This window comes from Empidonax traillii, unplaced genomic scaffold, assembly GCF_003031625.1.
Source record: "Empidonax traillii isolate 1590-97213 ecotype Southwest subspecies unplaced genomic scaffold, ASM303162v1 scaffold34:size3740991, whole genome shotgun sequence".
Taxonomy (NCBI): Eukaryota; Metazoa; Chordata; class Aves; order Passeriformes; family Tyrannidae; genus Empidonax; species Empidonax traillii.
Genome location: NW_020955227.1, coordinates 1,143,449 through 1,164,278, shown reverse-complemented (window position 1 = coordinate 1,164,278; position 20,830 = coordinate 1,143,449). Strand labels below are relative to the sequence as shown.

The 20,830-nt window shown below is 41.9% G+C and overlaps 1 protein-coding gene across 24 annotated transcripts in view; it reads right to left on the bottom strand.

Annotated features, from left to right (window-relative positions):
- Positions 1 to 20,830, bottom strand: part of FNBP1 (formin binding protein 1) — a 91,531-nt gene that overhangs the window by 53,740 nt on the left and 16,961 nt on the right. For 13 of the 24 annotated variants that reach the window (XM_027911680.1, XM_027911681.1, XM_027911679.1 and 10 more), the window contains exons 1-4: positions 12,073 to 12,158; positions 5,927 to 6,042; positions 2,285 to 2,341; positions 155 to 199 (exon numbers count right to left, since the gene is read on the bottom strand). In XM_027911680.1, the coding sequence (XP_027767481.1) occupies positions 155 to 199; positions 2,285 to 2,341; positions 5,927 to 6,042; positions 12,073 to 12,147 (293 nt within the window). In that variant the 5' untranslated portion in view covers positions 12,148 to 12,158. Of the gene's footprint in view, positions 1 to 154; positions 200 to 2,284; positions 2,342 to 5,926; positions 6,043 to 12,072; positions 12,159 to 20,830 lie in introns of those variants that run through there. The other 11 variants (XM_027911683.1, XM_027877703.1, XM_027911689.1 and 8 more) reach the window with 2 other exon arrangements.

Below are 20,830 nucleotides of genomic sequence, written 5' to 3'. Positions count from 1 at the left end.
ACTGGCTCTTAAAATATCACCGCTTTAGAGTGCCAGGTTCTTTATCAGCACAGCTCTGGGACTTCAGCATTCTAATCTCTATTCACCAAACATTTCTAGTTACACTCTTTCAAGCCCTACCAATTCAGTGCACAGAGTCATCAGTATGTCCTACCTGGCAAAATCCTGTCTAAGCAAGCAAAATTTTGGCCAGCATAGCCTAGAAGAGAAAGTTTTTCATAGTGTAAATTGGATTTCAATCAGCTACAGTTTATAAAGTTTTCAAAGAAGCAGTGAGTTTACTAACCAGGTGTTCACTGTCAACCCATATTTTTTAATACCTTCCATTACAAGGTTTATTTTTTAATATAAAATAATGTCCCATACAGCATTTCATGTATTATTAAAAGGAAGAAACAAACATCTGTGCACACAATTTCGAAACAGCAGATTATGTCACTGGTATATTCAGCCCAGTGCCAACAGAGCTGCATTTAAATACCCCAGCTGGCTGTGCCCAGCAGCAAAGACACTGGTACATACTAGAAAAGCTATTATTAAATATTATTATTAAATAGTAGTGGCCTGCACTGATAACATCACCTAAAGGTGAAAAATCAAAGTAAAGAGGGAGATATTTAGAGGACATAAAGGGGAGTGGTACTAGGAGAGATGAAAAAGGCATCAGGAAAAAAAAAAAAACAAAACCAGAATAAACTTTAAAAAGAGACAAAATATAGTCCAGTAGAAGCAACCACGTTCACGGTCAAGCTGTGAAATGAGAGAAATCCCAGTTGCAAAACAAAAAGGAGGATCAAATCCACAGAACTACAGACTGACAATAAGCTTGGAAATGGATGATTTTTAGCCAGGCTGTCTCAAAGCAGCGTCTGAGGCTCCCAAAGGTCGCACGACAAATCCCCAGACATTGTTTTGAGACATGGAAAAACTACACTGAGGTGAACACTGTATTTATAAAGGGCAAAGGATACACAGGATCTTCTGTGCCACATCACATAGAATCATTTAGCTCCAATATTCTTTTCCAGCTATGAAAGATGTGTCAAAAAATGTTGTAGTAAAATCAAAATACCCATTTATGGTAGAGTTGTCCAAAGGCAGATTTATCCCTAATCCTGGGTACAGACCAAAGCAGCCACTGTGCTGGGTAACATAAGCTTCCTTGTGTAAATACCAATATCTCAGGAAACAATGGCATAAATAACTGATTCCCAAACACTGTTACTAAAAATAAATTAAAAAAGCAAACAAAAAGTCTGTTATCTCTCTTAAACAAGACACTGGAGTAGCTGTATAGAGCAGCTTGGGGGTCTGACCCAAAAATCTAAATTAATATAATCATCCAGTTGGATCCACCTCCTAAGCAATTTGAGATGTTTCAAATTTCAAGGTCAAGGGTTTGAGGCTCCTGCTGGGCTCTCCAGAGGCAGAGCAGCCTCCTGCAATGCGAGGCTGAGGGTCAGAGCCTGCCGTGCCTGCGTTCAGAGCCGCATTACAACACCCCGAGGTTGAGAAACTCCAGAGTCACAGGGCTCCAAGGAAAAAGGGTTCTCAGCTCTGGCTTTACAGCCTTTCTGTTGGGAAAGCTGCTCTTCTAGAAAGTTCTCCTTGAGGAAAGTCTTTATTTTCATCAAGGGCAGGAGTGTTTTTAAGGATATGTGGTCTATCATCAGGTGAAACAACAGCACAGGTGAGGCTGTGCAACACCCTTCAAGAGCAGCATGTTGTGTGTCCATCCCTCCCAGGACACTGGGAGTAAAAACTATATCCTTCACCCTACTCTGCAAGTCGGCTACACCACTGTGGTGTTATAACATTATCCCTTTAGTAAAGTTACTAATCTGTGTTGTCAGCCCGTTGGAGTAATTTAATACTCAGGCAGACTGCTAAAGTTTCATGCTAAAATTAACGACTGTTTCTGTTCCTGCTGAAAGCAGATATGAATTTGGATGTTCACTTCAAAGAGCCAGGATCAGTCTGGCCTAAAGTTTTTAAGGCACATTAACAAAAAATGGAAAAAAAACCCCACCAATCAGGCATCCACAAAACTGTAACCTATAAAGGGAACTGAGTAGTAACAGATCAAATCCACACTCTAAAGATCCACTCCTTAGTATCTACCACTGCAGATACTGCGTAGGGGCTGTTTCGGCATCTATGACTTCTACATTCTTACATTTGACTTTAAGATCTTTGCTTTACAAGCCAAATCTGAATTGATGATCCAAACTTCTCCCCTTCCTCCATCAACACGTGCTCACCCAGCAGTGGATCATGAACATACCTGTACTCCTCCTCCTCTTTGGAGTTCTTTTTGGGTTGGTATTTCTTTGAAAGATTCCTAAAAATTAAAAAAATACAGAAATGTAAAATTAAATTTTAAAATATCCCTTAAAATTTACTGGATGATCTTTGCATTCTGTGGGGATTTCAGTTTTTATCTGTAGTGACGCGACACCTTTTCAGAAGTGTGAATGAAATCAGGCTTTGATTGTGTCATAGTAACACCCAAAGAATGTGTTCACAGTGCTCCAGGTTTGCCTGCCTTTAGCAGGATGATTAGAAGGAAATGAAGAACCTTCATAAAGCTGTGGGAAGCTGCACTGAGATGGCAAAAGGGGGATCATTTTATGATTATCAGCTAATGCTGGGGGAAGTGTGAAATTTGATTATCCCAATTAGCACAGATGATTGCATCTCATTACCCCACAGCCAGTTAATGATTTAATTTTAAAATACCAATATGCCCTTCAAGTGATCCTAGATTGAATGAGAAACCTGAACATCATTGTTAGCACATCTGACTGGGATTACATGGTTTTCATTGCCCTGCAAACCCCTCACCAGCAGCAAATCCAGGGTTTCCTGGGATGCTGCCCACCTGACCCTCACCTTGCTGATGCTGACAGCTCAGCTTTACCATCCATATTGCACTGCAGCACAACACAACCCCCTGCACCCTTCAACCAGCCCTCACCAGAGTGCTGACAAATCTTACTCAGCAATTTTAAAGCCTTTCCAGTGCTCCTCTGTCCTAAACTCAGCCCTATTACAGCGTTCCTCCTGGCAGCCTCTCCCCTATTGGGAAAGGGAAGCTGTTTGAGCTTTACCAGGTTGTTTCAGCAATTAAGAGCAGAATACAAGGAGCACTGGTGGAATCATTGTTTGAATGAGGACCACGTTTCATTGACTTATCCAAGCCACCAGCTTCCACCAAACACCACCAGCATGGGAAGAATTCTGCAAAGTGTCCAGCGTGATGACAGTAAATCTTACATCACCCTTTGCATACCACAGGAATGCCTCCCTCCACGCACCTGCTTGCAGAGGAAAGGAAAAACCACAAGGAAATATGCACTGAGAAGGCATTTTCACACACAGTCACTACTCCATCTCCCTGCACTGTCACACTGCCCAGTTAACAAAGAGCAGCAGTAGAACCCCAGTTCTGGAAGGATTCTGTGCCACCCTGTGCACCTGTCTCCATGAGTGTTTCTATTTGCTTATCACTCCACATCATTTTTTTCCTTGCCTTTCCAGCTTGTTTCTCTGCTCCCTTATTTCAACTTGTCTGACATCTTCCTCTCTCCCTCCCATTTGTCACCCATCAGATTCTCAGATTATCCCGATACCTTCAGCATTTTCTCCAACACATCTGCCTTGAGGCTATGTCTCCATCATCACATTAGGCAAGGGTTTTGACATCCTTTGTGATGCTTCAGCTGTGTGCGCTGTGAGGGAAGGGGTGACTATGGAAGGAGGATGAGGACACACCTCAGCACTCAGAGCACAGCATCCAGCACATCAATTACATCCACATTGGCAGAATTATAAAGAGGAAGCAAAGGAGCATTTTTAAATAAAAGCCAATTAAACTTTAATAGATGGCCAGGCTGAGATGTAGACAGTCAGAGGAAAATAACTACTTAGAAAGCCCAGTGACTGAGCAGAAAATACAAATTTCAGAGAAGAAAATAAATTTCAGCAGCTTCACTTACACTATTAATAAAATTTTGAGGTAAATACACATGAGTAGTCTGAGTTAACCTGTTCCTTTTTATAATATCTTCTGCATATTATGACATGCAGTGATGTGCTGCAGCCCTTCTGCACCAAATGGATGTGGTACAAGGAAGGTTTGCACCAGGCTTAAGGAGACTTATTAAATAAAAGCAGACACATGATTTATTATTCTTTTTTAATGTCCAGCACTGTTTTACCTCAATATTTGACAAGTCTACATCCTTGTTTTTTTCTTTTATACCTCTAACTTCCCAGATGCCTCCAAGCAGCCCTGTGTTTAAGAGCTCCTCAGGGACAGATGTATTTGTCCTCAAACCATAAAAATACAGAGAGGCAAGAAACAAATTGACCAAGTTTATTTTGCAAGTCTAGGACAGAGTAAGAAATAAATCTCAGGAATTCATAGTTTCTAGATGGTCACAGGTAAAACCATCTTTCACCTTCCTTTAACATTTTGTGTGTTCATTTTCATAACGATGCTCTCTTCACACCTGAAATTTGTCATCCTAAGAAACCCAGCAAGTCTGGCGTGGGATTGTTCATAAGACAGGCCAGCTCACACAGATACTCTGCTGGGGTTTCCCAGTCCACTCACACTCTCTTTTCTTCCAGCTCATTTTGCCTGTGTAATTCAATCTCTGCTCATCTCCATAGGATGTGAGCAATTTGTTCCTGCACGAGTCATTTTCTATTTCCTGCTTGTCTCTAACAGGAACCCTGGGGAAGCCTCGTGGCATTCCCCTGGGAGAGCACATCACCATCAAGGCAGGGATTTATCAGCTACCAGCTCCTCGTAAATCACAGGCCATTGTGCATCTCTAATCCATTTGAACACAAGCAAATTCTGGGTGATTTTTTTCTTTCAAACTGACATTGTGCTTTAGACCTTAAACCTCAGATCCCAACCTCTTAAAGTGCTGAGAAGGTGGAAGGACTTCTAATATGTATTATCATCATGCAAATTATAAATAAATAAAATTTTTAAAAATGTGGATTTACTGGAGGTGTTAGGAAGAGTTTTTCCTGCTCTCTCCTCCCCAGTTAGCTTCACCACTTCCCAGTTTATCACTAAAAGTAGTGGCTACCAACAGTGTTGCCCCACAGCCCTCCAGCAGCAACAGGAATTGCCTGTGTGTTGTTCTCCCTTCTAAACCCTGATCACCTCTCAGTTTTCCTACCTTGCTGGGAAAAGCAGGGAAAAATCTGCTCTCTGTGGGAAAGTTCTTAGCACCCCTTCCCCATTTACACTGGATCTGACCTCAAGGAATAGGTTTTCTCTGTCTGGTTTACACCTGATGGTCAAACCAGACATGTAGAAAGTACTTTGCAGGAATTCTTTGAGATAAATTCCCAAAGATCTCTGCTCTGTTCAGGAGACACCTCACAAGGCCTGTGGCAAGATTACAAAACTGCAATTCAAATCTCAGGCTGCAGCCTGGTTAACTCCACAGACAAATCTTCCAAGGGCTGGGTCTGACTTTCTGACCTGCAGTTTCTCCTACGCACCTTCAAAAAGGGCCTGTCTGAGTAAAAGAAAACCTAAACTTTGCCTAACAAATGGTCATTGTTCTGCTGAATTCTTAAACCCTTCAGCATTGACACGCAGCAGCCCTAATTTCATGGAAAATATTACAATGCTGCCTCAAAGCCTGAGCCATTAATCATGCATAAACCGTGAGTAAGCCCCAGTGTGCTACTCAGTTACCTAAATAACCCTTCTTTCTGCAGAGATAATAAAATAGTATCTTAAATGAACTTTTGCTTTCCAATCTCTAAATTAAAGCTATTCTCTAAAAGCCATTATTATAAACCAAATCACCACTATCACAGCAAACTTGAGAGAGTTGATTACAGGCTCTGAACAGATGCAACTATAAGTCCAGAACTTTACATATCAACTTACCTAAGCTGCTTTGCATAGCTGAGTTCAATCTCTGTTCTCTCTTTTACAAACTTGATGTACTTTTCCAGAACATCAATACCCCACTGCGTGTGTTTTTCTAAGTTGTCAAACTGGTCCTGCAATGAATCATAAGAAAAACAGTTTAGTCTCATTGAACACAGATAACTAAAAATAACACACAAGGTATTGCCATACAGAAAGTGTTATTAATATTTTCCATTACCACAGTTAGACATATTTTGTAGCTACACAGGTTTCTAATCGATGGAAACCTGTATTTTAACCTGAGACCAATTCACTAATGTTCTTCCTTCCTCATTTCTGAATCAGCTTCATTCCAGAAATCCTGGCAATTCTACTAAATACCATCTTCTAATACAAAGACATACTTAGGCAAAGGATAAGAAATAGACACTCTTGATAGTATTTTATTTTATTCTGAAGAATTAAAGCACTTCCATGAATTTGAGGTCTACTTTCAATTAATAACTCTTATCTTAGTCTGAGAAACATAGACTTGAGCTTTTTCAGTGTTATGAATTTAAAATATCACTTAGAAAACTAATAACCCTTTCACAAAACAGACTTTAATTCCCCTATAGTCTGTTTTGTTCTAAAATGGAAGATGCTAGCAAATTATGCCTCAAAAATGACACTAGCTATATTTTCAGTAAGTTTTCTTGCCTACCTCCATTTATATACAGATGCCACTTTGTTCTTTAAATATTGTTGCCCTCCAAAACAGTCACACATGTTTGCAATAAAATCGAGAACATTTCACAAGTCAGTTTGGGATTTGCAAATGCCAAGAGGAATTAAGCAACTCTAAATCCAAATTAATTATCCGAGACAGTTTATTACTATCTTCAGACTGAACCTATAATTACCTTATTTTTCAAGATTTGCCTACTTCAACAACACTCAAATTCCACAGTCATCCATTCCACACAGCTTTGCAGAAGTTAATGTTTCTACAAGACTTGAAAAGTAATTTCAAACTGTGATACACTGAATACTTATCCTGACAGAAACACAGTGTAAAATAAACAAGGGCTTTAATATCAGCCTGACTTATTAGGCATCAGGTTCCACCATGGTTTAAATGGAATACAGAGAGTAAGTTTGTACATCTGCATTACAAGCATAGATTTACAATGGTTTCCAAAAAACAACACGCAGCGATAGATTTGGGTCTGAGGCTGCCACAGCCAAAAGGTTCTGACACAAGTGATGCTTCTCTGCAAAAACAAACAAAAAAAGAAAAATAATAGAATGCTACAACAAAGCCTTAGTTTTTGAATGTGCTGCTTTTAATCAAACACCCCTCTCTGCTCTGTAGCACGTTTGGCAGTGAGAGTGTTACACACTGGTGGCAGGAGAGATCCTGCCAGCATTGAACACAGTCATGTACACAGGAGCTAATGAAGAAAAATAAACCTGCTAATAAAACTGCTTTAACTAATTTGAATTGGAGAAATAGAAATCATATTAGAGGAAATCTGCAAAACCCTAACAAGAAGCAAGTTAAAGCAGCAGGTAAATAAATATCCATGGAATAGGACACACAGGGTTTGTGCATCCGTGGATTTGCTCTGGTTTAGCATAAAGCACTGTTTCAAACCAAGGCAGCCAAACCAGATCAAGCTTCAGTTTAAATTATGTCTGTTTTAGTCAATGAAAGAGGCACTTGTGGTTGAACAGCAAAAGGGCAATAGTATAAAGTTACAAAAATCTTAAAGAACTTCTGAGCCTTGTACTCCAAGAATTTTGAGAAAGCAATTGAGTGTGACTGAAGAAAAAAAAAAATTAAACTACACAGAATAAAAGCCTGACTTCCAGCTACATAAATCCCCTTGAAGCAGTGTAACATCAGTCACTCAAAAAGAGGATGTATGTATTCTGCAGAAGGGACCAAAGAGTGCATATTTGCGTATATACAAATATATATTTCACACAGTTTCACAGCTGGGGAGAAGACAAAGCCATGGGTAACATGATGGATCTCCCCTCAAATCAGGCAGGAACACGATGTGCTGCCTGGGGTACAGCACAACGAGGCACCTCCTGCTCTGCTCGGAATACACAACCTCTCCATCTCTAGGATTGCACCAGTGCCAGGAGAGCAGTGCAAACATGGCCTTTTTAAGGTTTCTGATAAAGAGGTCTTCCAGCTCTCCCACACCCTCCTCCTCCACAATTTACATTATTTAATATAAACACATGCATATAAAATAAATACCCCACGGGGCAGTCCATTACTCCCAAGTTTAGATGCATTCACACACTCCTGACTTTGAGAAGGGAAAACTCAGGGAGGGAAATTCACTCCCTAATCCCTGTAAGCAAATTTAGCCACCATCATCAGATTTACCATACTTGTACTAAGGAACTAAATTATTATCCTACTGTAACCCCATCCAAGGAGGAAAGGTCAGGGTTTCCCACCAGAAGGAATGCCTTTCAAGGAAATCCTGCCCTTCAAGGTAATCCAGACTGCTGACTGCACGGGAAGATGGAGCAGGTTCACCCTGAAAAGGCAACCTTGGTGGTGGCTTGTCCAAACCTCCCACCATCACCACCCTGAATCAATTCTCAGAGCATCATTTAGATCAGAGTTTGAATAAAAATCCGAAAATGCCTCCAGGGAGCTGCCTCAGTGTGGGCTGTTATCCCACAGAGGGACCTGCTGGATTGTTTCAGAAGCCTTGCTAGGTCAAGTTTGGCAGAAGACAACTCCCCGAGGAGCACTGTAAGGGGAACACACCGTGGTGCAGCTGTCAGAGAGACAAACCAGGGGAAGATGCTAAATTTCTATTTATAAAGTGAGCTGAGACATTTGCCCCATGCCAAGCTTTAGGAAGAAGCACCTCAACAAGATAAAAGTACAAACCCTGACCTCCACTATCCAGAAGCAAGGCAAGGGGAAGTTTAGCTCTCTGCAGATTTGCTAAAGAGAAGACTTTCTGTTCTTTTCCGGGCATGGAGCAGCGCTGGCCCAAGTGCCATTTCACTCAGCAGCCAACGCCCCAAAACACTGTGTTACTCTGGGGTCATGCATTCCATTATTCCTTCTCTTTGCTGTGTTCCTTGAGGAGGAAAAAAAAAGGCAGCAAAATTGGTAACACTTTTGAGCATGAAAACTCCAAGGGAAGGGCAGTGCAGCCAGAGAGACCCCACACAGATAGTCCTCCTGGTTCCACGGGTCTGCTCAGCAGCCTGAAGGTAGGCAAAGGCTCTGAGTTAGAGCTAATGAATCACACAGATGACAGGGTACACAAAAATGTGTTGGTCATACAGCATAACCTTTAATTCACGGAATCCCAAAGTCCGGGAGACAAGCAATCCATGCAAACACAGGATTTCTAAAAAGAAGATTTTTTCGAGAGTAGTTATTAACAACCATATATCATGCCTACAAATAATCAATATTGAAAAGACTCTTTAAAAATTCATCTACTTGCCCCAAGGTTCATTACCAAAACACTTTATCACATGGAATCTAAAGAGTTTAAAAAAAAAAAAAATCTCAATTATTCTGGAGTCTAATGAGAACAGCAAGTGGTTTCAGCACAAAGTGCACCAGCCCTGCAAGTGATGGTTTAGCAGCTGAAAATTTTAGCTAGTGCAGGTTTGCAGGTTCAGTCATCAGCTGGAAGAGGGCTCAGGTGCCTCCATGAGCTGCTGTTTCAGCTTTCAGTTTCAACATACAGACTCTCCTCTGTTCATTCTTTTGCAGCCTCCTCACCCTTCCAGTTAGGGAGAACATTAGAAGATGATAAATTCCACAGGGTTTTAGCATTCGAGAAAGGCAGGAAAACAAGGCAAGAAGCATGATGCAACGTTCAGTAAAAATGCTCCCTCCAGACCACAGGGAGGGGGAAACAAAAGGTCACACTGCACCTGTTTTCTCCGAAAAAGAAACACCAGAACATTTTCTAGAAGCATTCACTGCTTTCTTTTGGCTCAGAGGCAGGTTCACACCTAAGAACACGCTTGGAGCAAAACACTGCACTGACAGTGTGTTGTGTATCACAGCAGGCTCCCCTCACAGCCTTCAGGTTACTATGTCCTTCCAACCTGCCAAATCTCATCTTCTCCCAGTTTCAAGTCCCTGTATTTACTGTGATATCACCTTACTAAAAAGAACAGACTTATAATTGGCAATCAAGATGTGCACGTAATTAAACTACTTGTACAGCTGTAACTTATCCCCTCTTCATCAGATTCCACCTGCTTCCCAATGCCAGCAACCTGTGCCAGCACAAACACTTCCCCAGGTGATGGAGGAGCTGGAATACCCGAGCTGACCCACCTGACTCACACAGGTGGGAAAGCAGAGCCTCTGCTCTGAGCTGCTTAAAACAAAGAGCATCTTCCTAGTTTTTCAGAGCACAACAACTTCTTGAGCACACACACACACACACACACACAAACTGAAGCTCAAAAGAGGAAAGTAGAACTTTAGTCATTAACTTGAATGGGAGTTTGACAGCTGAGTACCCAGAACGCTTTGAATATTTTAACCCTAAGGCAAAGAGTGTTTCTAACTTCATTTCTGTTTCCATTAATTCTCTCCCAGTACTTTTACTGCTGCCCAAATAACCTCACATCCATGCATTCCTTCTGAAATTCGGCTGCATGCTTGTTACCCTGACAATGCTTAAAATGGAAATAGTGCTGCCTATTTGCTTTGTTTCACTTTAATGGTTACTTTAAGCTGTCAAATCCCCTCACTTTCTCAACCGCTCTCCTCAAGTCGCATTCCCCAGCTAGGCGAAGTATTTTGGGAAGAGGAAAGTTAGTCATTAAGAAAAACAAAAGCCCTCTTCCCATTTCTAAGCCAGATAACATGGAGTACAACCAGTTATTGAGCAATAAAGTGTTATTCCTGTGGTCTCTGATGATCAGCTCAGTGAGATACTCCTTCCCCTTTCTAGAGCGCTTCCATCTATTGCAAAATAGATTTGCAATAGATTTGCCACCAAGGAGCTTCAGCATCAACAGCGACTGAAATAAAGGGGATATCATCACTTTTCTCTTGAACTACAGCCTCAGTCTCTCTGCAGCCAGACACACTCACCTGGCCCTGCTCCAGCACACAGCCAGGTCACAAAGCCCGGGGTTCCTGCTTGGTTTCGAGTGTGAACAAACCAGTAGATTCTGGGAGAATTTACCAACTAATTCTGCAATTTTAATCATCCTGTCAAGCCTGCCCAGATTAGACTGAGTTGGAAGTGTTAACTGTACCAGTGTCTGGGCTGAAGTGTCGCTGTCACCCTTTCTGTGGCTTTCACAGGTAGCAGGGCAGGAGTGTGAAGTCAAGAGGAGTGCTAATACAGAGACCAGGAGCGAAGAAAGAGCGTGCTGAAAATTCAGATGCTAATACCAGAAAAGCAAAGCCTTTATATTTAGCATACTCCCTCTGTAATTCTAATCCAACACCACCACAAACAAGCCATTATTCTTAAACATCAAGAATATTTGAAGACTTTCTACTGCCTCACTCTCCAGAGAGTTCAATTCACAAAATGACTTGTTTATCCACTGTCCTTAGAAACAGAAGCAGGAATAGGGGAATTAAACACTAATTTTTACCTCTGGTTCATACCTTCTCCCACATCTCCCCCCTCCTTTTTTCTTTTTTTTTTTTTTTTAAAGACTCTCATTTGTTTTCATAAGCAAGAAAGACTTAAAGTGAAGATCAAGAATACATTACAGTGTTCAAATTCTAAATTACAGTTTTAGATTCCATGGTTTAACAACTTCAAATTATAAAAATAATTAACAAGATAATGAGAGCTGCCTAGGCTCGGGTAGGTCCCACATGGCACTACACTGCAGCAGAATACACGGGAATTCAGATCACAGATCCTCAGGGACCTACAATAAAGCTGTATGCAAATGTTAGCAGTCTCCAGGCAAATTAATAATGAAAGAAAATGCATAAAATATAGGCTACCACTGCAAGAGCCTTCCAGAAAACAGAAATGAGCAGAAAATACCAAAGCAATTCGGCATCTGTTGACTCAGCCTCTACTGATGAGAATCAACTTCCCCCACAAAACTTGTCAGCAACAGTCAGTGAAATCCTCAGCTAATGACACCAAACAAACATCCCTGTTTTACACAGAGCACAGGACACTGACCTTTCCCTTTGGGTAGCACAGACAAGGAGCACTGACAGCACCATGGAGGACAGACCGATGGGGCAGGGAGACCATCCCTGCCTGCTTCAGACTCACACAATGCTGTGGCTTTGCTGGTTGTTTTCTGAATCTACCCTTCCATTCCCCCGGGTATCCGGTTCTCTTGCGATCGATCACATGCACTTCTCATGCAGATCACTTCTCTGTCCACATGCATAATTTCATTTTAGCCTTTCAATATTAAATAAGTTCTCCCTGACCTTTCACCAAGATCCCTAAACAGGCATAATTCTGCTTGAGAAGAATAATAAATAGCCCAGGAAAAAAACCCTGATGTCTTCCATGCACATCTCCATCTTCCTTTCATCACCATCTCCTAAATTCATTTCTCTGTAAAGCTCTAAAGGTTAACTATTCTATCTCTCCAAGTCACCTCAGAACTCAACCTAGTTAAGAGAACATAGAAACAAAAACTAGATTCTTTGCTGCATCATTAGGCAACTGAGTGTATTTCCAACTTGTGTGAGGGGGAATTCCCTGAAAGCAATCAACAGTGGAAACAGACTATGTTTCATGTTAAAATACCTTTTATGTTGCTAGATAAACTCACCTCTAATTGTCCTGCTTGTTCCAATAGACACTACGAATTAAGGAGTTTCTGGGCTGTATTTCAGCCTTGAAATGTTTACACTTCAGCATTTTGCTGAAGCGGTAAAGGAAAATAAGTTTTAATATTTATGCCAATTTTAATTTGGATTTTAAATGATGTTACCCTGCAATAGTAGCAAGGCTCTTTGCACAGCAAAGGGCAGCAACATGGAACAACCCTTGTAATTGCTCCCAACCACACTCATCCCCACCCTGAAAACCACCTTCCACAAACTCAGGAGTGACCCCTCCTGCTAATTAAGCCCCAGTGCTGTCCCACGGGCATTTCGGCCCTGCCTTAGCCCCACCTTGATGGAAACCTGGCTTGAACCAGAAGCACTTTTGAGAAAAGCCATGAGCATTTGGTGCAGAGGGCAGGACCTGGAGAATAACATCAATATTCCTGCCCAGTCCTGGGAGTACAACCAGATCTCCTGGGTTGACAGGGAACCAATTCCATCATAGCATCTACAAAAAAGACCCACCTACAGCAGAGCTGCACTGATACCTCCCCCACTAATGAAAAGCTGAGCTTGTCTTCGTACTGGTGCGTGTTATGACCTCATTGTAGAGAGGATGCACACACCAGACCCTAAAACACAGCAGTAGTTACAGAGCTCACGACAGCAAACAGCACAAATCCAACACCAAGCTCCCAAAGCAGGGATGGGAGGGAGAGAGGCTCCCTGGGCAGCAGCACCGAGCAACAGGTCAGCAGCAGGACACCTCTGCCTGCTGGAGAGGTCACTGGGAGCACAGCCACACGCTGGCAGTGGTGACCCACTTTAACACCTATTATGGGAGCCTCGCAAAACCCGGCACGTGGTTCACGGGAGGGCAATTCCCTGAGAGTACAACCGGTGTCACCGACTGCCAAGGCATTCACACACACTAAATGTCTTAAACCATGACTGAAACTGCTCCTTTCTGCAGCAGCCAGAAGGCTCTGAGTCACTGAGGCCATGAGCTCCAGGAGCAGGTGATCCTGCAAGAAACAGCCTGGTCTTGGCTCCAAGGGCTGCTTTTATCATTAGAGGAGAGCCTTCCTCACCAGAGCCCAAACCAATGGGAGCCCCAAACCCTCCACCTCTGCCATCCTGGTGTCAAACCAAGCCTTCTCCTCCCCCTGTGCCTGTTGTGTCCTGCAGAGGATGTGGTAAAGCAGAACTTGTGGTCCCTCAATGGCAACAGAGCAAATAACGGTGTTACCACAGCAGCCAGGAAGGAAGGTGAGAGAGGGGATGTTCCATACAAGAGAGGATGTGGTTACTGCTACTGCAGCAGCTTAAAAAGATGCTGAAAGAGGTAAGACAACAAGAAAGGAGTGATTAATTCTGGGGAGTGGGAAGGCAGGAGGATGGGAGAGCTCAACTGCAGCAGGACAGAGCTGATGAGCAACAGGTGATTAAGAGAAACAGCAGCTGAGCCAAAGAATAATGGATAGTTAAGGGACAATAAGATGGTCCTCTGGCAGACAAAAAGTAATGGGAAGCCTGGTTTTCTTGGAAAAAAAGGAGTTTTTGATGTGAAATTATATAGGTTATATGCCCTGGACAGCAAGGACAGAAATCCATACAGTATGGAGCATTATATAGGTGCTATTTTGGTGTTATTCAAACAATCACCTGAAAAGGCCACACTGAGGCATCACCTGCTGTTATCAGTGGGAGGCCCTTCTAGAAACTGTGTTAAATCTCCTGAGGTGTCACAATTTCAGGCTCTTGAAAATGCATTTTATCGTTTTCTCTGAATAAGGAAAAGGCAAGGCTCAAACCCCCCTGTTTGCAATGTCCAAGGACACTTTTCAGAGATGGCCAGGCCGCAGCAGCGATTCATTTCCTTCAAATAAGTTTATACATTTTGAGGTTTGAGGCACTGCATGACTTTGCCGCAATGAGAACCATCTGTCACGAGCAGCCCATTCAGAAAGGAACATTTCTTTTCAAACATACAATTCTGCTTCTAAAATACGTGCAAGAAACCCCAGAACAAGACACGGGTTTGTTTCAAAATATGTTATAATGTGCAAATTACAACCCAGGATGTAAGAAAGCTCTTAAAGAATAAGATAATAAGAGAGAAACACCGACTAATGCCAAATGTAAGGTCAGACTCTTTCTGTTGAAGGACTGAGTGCATTTCAACCTTTTTATGTACTTGTTGAGTTATTTAAACTGAAGACAAACATGCACATGTTGCTTCTCTTGGTGATACTAGTGCAGTGCAACCTATTTCAGGGAATTAATTCCTACTAGGTATGGGGATAAACAGCAGAATCTAGGCCTTAAAATCCAGACTCATTAGCAAAGCAAAGGCTCATAACTACTGAAACCTGCTGGGGCCAGAGAGATGATGCATCTCTACCATTAGCATTAATTATGCCAATGAAACTCATTTGAGAAAGAAAAAAAAGGAATAAAACAAAAGCAATGCTAACCTCATCCTTCTGCTCATCCTGGGGGAACAGGAATGGGACAAGGATTTGGTTTTCGCTGACAGGATCCAGAGCTGCAGACTGAAAGGACCCACAGGGATTCTCTGCTCCGTGTGTTATAAACAAGAGCTTTGAGAATGAGCAGATCCTGGTGTGTGGGGCTCTGCTGGCTGGGAGGGTATAAATCATGAGCCTCAGCAGAGCTCCAGACCAGAGGCTGCCTTCCCCCAGGAGTTGCAGCATGGTAACAATGCTAAATATACGCTGCTGTTGTTCCAGGAAGGTTTTTCAGTTGACAAATGTTGCAATTTTTCACTGTTCCCCTGCACCATCCCACTTCCCCGATCTAATACACACCCATTCGTTTCTTCCGAAATTATTTGAACAAATGCAATTTTAGAACTAATTCCCAGTAAATCTTTTGGTGTCTGGCTACAACTTGGATTAACTGTTGACTGATTTTCATCCTCTTTTTTTTTTTTTTTCGTTTTTTTCCCTAGTCTGTGAAGCTCTCCCTTAATAATACCAGCTGTTAAAACAAAGATCAACAAGAGCTCTTGACCACAGTTTCCCCTCTGGGCAGCTGTGAACTAATTATTAAAAATGAGCCATAGATGTTCCTGCTTATTGCATGGATAACTACAATAGAAAAACAAACAAGCCTGCTGATGCATTGAAAAGAACACACACAAAAAAAGGCAATTCTGCCCTCTTATCCAAAACCATACTGAGTTACAATAGCAGAATCTTATCCACAAGAACAATACTTCAAACTGTAGCAGTCTGTGGGAATGTATTTTGGGGAAATTAGCTTTTTGCCCAACTTCTCTGCAAACCAAGGCCGTCCTGGCTCCATCATGTAGAATGTCCAAGTTGTTCTATGTATCTTCAAAGCACACAATTTTGTCATTAGTATCAATCCTTTGTGAAGAGGATACAGCTCTGAGCACACAGCTGGAGCTTAGAAAATCCCATATTTCAATCCCATTCTGTTCAACTCTTTGGAGAAGTAATATTTGGGTAAGGTTTGGGGATTTTTTTGGGGGGGGTTGGTTTTGGGGGGGATTAGTTTGATTATTTTTATATAACCACTTCAAAAACAATCAGTGACATTGTTAAACTTTGCGGAGTAAAGTCCTTGATCTCCCTCTATCAAAATTAGCCCAAATGGCTTACCTTTAAAAAACCCCAAACCAGTAGAAGTCTTGCCAGGTATGCCTGGTATTCTCAACAGCAAAACTTCTCATCTTCTAATCTCCACTAAATAAATCATCTGTTGGGTGTAGAACTGAGTAGGTATGCAAAGCTCTTTTCTTACACCAATGCTGAGGTAAAGATGTATTTATTTATTAAACAGAACAGCCTTTACTCCTGATATCCTTTTTTTCTCCTCCTCTGGCTGTGAAGCTCTCAGAACTGACCAAACCCCAGTGCAGGCATAATGTCCCTACAGGGTGTTTATGCAGACACTTGGAAAAGAAAAATGTTGTGAAAATTATTAATTCTGCTCTGTTGGAGGCTGCCTCCTGGAATCATTGGAGTAATGGCAATAACCAGGGATAAAAAAATACCCCCCACATTTCCGAGTGTCCAAAGCCCTTCCCCAAAGTTCAAATGAATAGTGAAAATCTGAACTGACTGTTCCCTCCTCTTGTTTCCAAATTAAATGGAATAAACAGTGAAAAACTTCTTTGTAGATGAGATTCAAAAAGCATTTAATACCTTAAATACCATGACATGACAAACACAGTCCTAGATTTTTCAAGGGCTACTTCACACTCAGGACCAAATAAGATTACTGCTATGCTTAAAGTATTTCTATCTGCCATTGCATTCCATTTTTAACCCAGAAATTAGATTAGGTGCTTTTGTTCTGGTTGAAGAAATGGTGAAGTTTCCAAAGCAGGAGGATTCTCAGAGATATATGTGGCTCAGGAATCTAAAGCAATAGGTTGAACAGCAGTGTCTGAGCACATAACATTTCAAATGCCTGCAAACAACATAAAGCTGGTCACTTCAACATTTGTCAAACTCTGTTCAAAGTGCATTCCGTAACTCAGAATTATCCACTCGTACACTCTACTCGGTGAAGTGGAATCAAGCAACACTGTCAAAAAATGGATTAATTCTGGAACTAGGCTACAAATAGGGAATAAGCGAAGAGCCAAAGAAAAGCTGTAGAGATTCTTTAAATCCATCTATTAGGGTTTGTCACACAGAAGTTTTTGATTACAATGAGACCCAACTCCACACAGCTGTAAAAATGGCAACTCCTCTGCCATCCTGATCAAAATCATCCACCAGTGTATCAAGGCACTGCCATCAATAAATGACGATTCTCCAATAACTTCAGTCTCTTTTCCTTTGTAGGAGGAGAGCACATACTCGTGTTCTCACATGCTCAGTTCGAGGCCATTTCTATGAAGTTTATCCTCAGGTAACAATTTCCCTTAATTATACTGTGAACTCGTGTTACATCAAAGTTTAAATCTGAGGAAAAGTAATCGCATTTCCCTTAACTAAATAATCACTGTGTAAAGCCTCTCAAACTCCACTGGCTCTGCCTTTCCTTCCAACAGAAGCCTCTCTTAGCTCTCAATATCGCAGCAAAAACCAAATGAACGCATCAAAGTAGGTGGAATAAAGAAGGGAAAATACTGAGCAAAGTGCTGACCCACCAGAAGCACACAAAGCATTTGTTCAGTAGTGACAATGAATAATTTAATCTGAGGCAAATTACCAAACAAACATCAATTAAATTACATGCTAGACTACAAGAGAAAGTTCTCCCACACACTCTTCAGGTTTGCAGAGTCAATAGAGCAGCACATGGAGTCATCCAGGCTGCTCACTCAAGGATACTTGACATTCTCCACGGGACATGAGACAATTGCAAGCATCTGAAGAGAAGGAGGTAAATTTAACTCCATCACACTAAACAAACAGTCACACAAGAATGGAGAGATTACATGTCAGCAAGCCTTGTAAAACGCAAGAAATCAGCGATTTCTACCCTATAAAGGACACTCGTGAAAATCACAGAACCGGAGTTTTATAACACAATTATCTCTCTCATCCATCAATTTTAGCTGCCCAAGCACCTGATCAGAGCACACTTGAAGCAAGTTTCAGCAGCAGCAAAGGCTCCCCAGGTCTAACAGCAGCCCTGTTGTGCTAAGTGCTGCCTATAGTCCAACAGATCCAAAACTGGGACCAGCTCACAGAAATCAGAGGCACGTGGGGAACCACAGCCCAGCGAGCGAGACACGGTGGTTTGCTGGCTGTCCCACAAGGATGCTCAGTGTGGCCACACTCCCAGCCCCAGCGGACAAAGCTCAAGTTCAGTGTGCTGACCAGGCTGTGCCAGCCAAGACAACCTAAAATTACAGTTTCTAGAAAGTAGGGCAGCTGCTGACTGTCCAAACCTCCTGGCCTGGCTCCCTTCACAGCCTCCGGCCTCTCAAAGTCAAACAGACAGAATATTTTATGGAAATAAATCAACAATTACACTCTCTTCTGACCAACATGGCTTGGAAAAACAGAAGCATCAGGAGTAAATGGCACTTCACCCTACTAAGCAAGAGCAGCTTCCTCTGATCCTTTAAGTGAGGACTGCTTCCCTCAGCAAGGATATTCTGCTCCTTAAGCTGGATAGGCGAGTCTTGCTGGGCAAAGGAGGTAATCTAGTTTTCTTGTGACAGCAATCTCGAGCCTTTGAGTTCCCAAAAAAAACCCCATGTGAATATTTTATAGCTCATGCTGTAACAACGATGGTACCACGACACGCATTTCAAGCCTTCGCAACGCATGAAGAAACACACATCTTTACAATCCTAGTGGGAATTGCAGCAGGGAAGAGTCTCCTTCATATCCAGATTTTAGACACAGTTGTGAAGAAAAGCACTACATGATTTAAACCAGGGCTTATTGGAGCCAAGATTAAAAACCACACAGATGTCACACCAGTCTGACCACTTGCTTCTGCCCATCCCATCTTCGCCTAAATCCAGGATCAGTGAAACAAGGGACACCACTGAATGTTTGATTTTGTTTTTTTTTTAAATTTCAATCCATGCAGCTGCAACAGCCTTTTATTCAATTCCCAGTTCTGAACAGTGAACCAGTTCACAAACCTCAGATGGATGTTATTACCTGCAGCAGGTAATATCATTTGCATTTCCCATCTAGGCAGCTCTCATTCAAGTGTTTGGGTTCAATCTCCAAATCAAAGCACCTATTTTAAGACCTTGAAAACAGACTTTTAAAGTTTGCAACTTTTTTGTACTTTTAAAAAGTGATTTATATCCCTCTCCAACAACTGCCAGGCAGAATACTGGTTTTAGGGGAGGAGGGTGTTGGCTCACTACAAAAGATTAAAAAAAAAAGAGAAATGGTTTCACGTCGTATCAGTTCTACTCTGGCACTGAAATACTAACTTACAAACTCAAAACGAAACTCAAAATACACATAAAATCAGGTTGACTGCATCCAGCCTCATTAAAACCACTTTATGTTAGTTTACCTAACTGCAAAGGCAAATATTTTTTCAATATAAATCCTTGCCTCTCCATTGAGATTAAACACATATCAAAACACGCAATAAATGCATCCACGGGCATCTAGATAAAATCACCAATAGGAGGCTCATATAATGAGCTATACAGGAAAATCCAGAGCACAATTCAACTCCGAGACAATTAATACCACCAGAGAAAGCTCTGACTAACTTTGCTAAGCCCAGGACGCACAACCTTTTTTTCCAACGCGGACCTCCAAATTCTTTATAAAGCTGGTAAGGCTACGGCAAGCAGACAAGAATTTCAAACTCTCTTTTAAGGAGTTTAGAGCCAACAAAGCTCCTGGTATTTTAGTGCCACTGCAGGCTCTTGTAACACTGCAGGCATTTAGAAGCACTAGCAAATTAATATGCTGCACCAACTCATTTGGTGAACAATCTCATTCAGATCTTAAGCTGCTTGTCCTGTGTTCTGAATGTGTTGGCAGGCTGCAAAAATCTGAGGCGCCGCAGATATTTCCTGAAAGGGTGCTACAGTTTTTCAAGTGCAAAGCCGCTTGCTGGACCTTGGACTGATTACTGGGACAGCAAGAAAAAGAATTCTTGTGTCTTGAGGACAAACAAAGCCAAGACCACCACACCACATGCAGCATGATGTTATTAGTCAAAGGGCTAACACACAAACCGTGGTTTAATGTTATTAAAATCTTCGGAACGGAGAGATCCCGGTTAAGTTTGGGTCACTGTGATGACACAGCGTGTTTTACAGGAATATTTCTTAATCCATTGGTTTATTAAGACTCTGGCATAGACAAGTGTGCTGCACACAGAGCATATGGGGTGGAATTTTGTGTCTGAAACTAAAGATGTGTGATCCTGATTGCCACTCTCCTCATGTTCCTGCAAGATCAAGTAGAAGGCTACCGCACCACCAACAACAAATAAACAGAGGGAATGCTTACATTACAACCTGCTACTTGTGTTTTCCTAACACAGCAATAACAAACCATGAAGTAGAAAAAGAGGATGGCAAAGCACAGTGCTGCTCTCCTCTATCACTATTGTGGGAAGAAATCTAACAAGCGTTTGTCCAGAAAGCAATGGATTCCCCGACTCTGCAGGTCTGTGTGGAATAAACCTTGCCCACAAACTGCATGGAA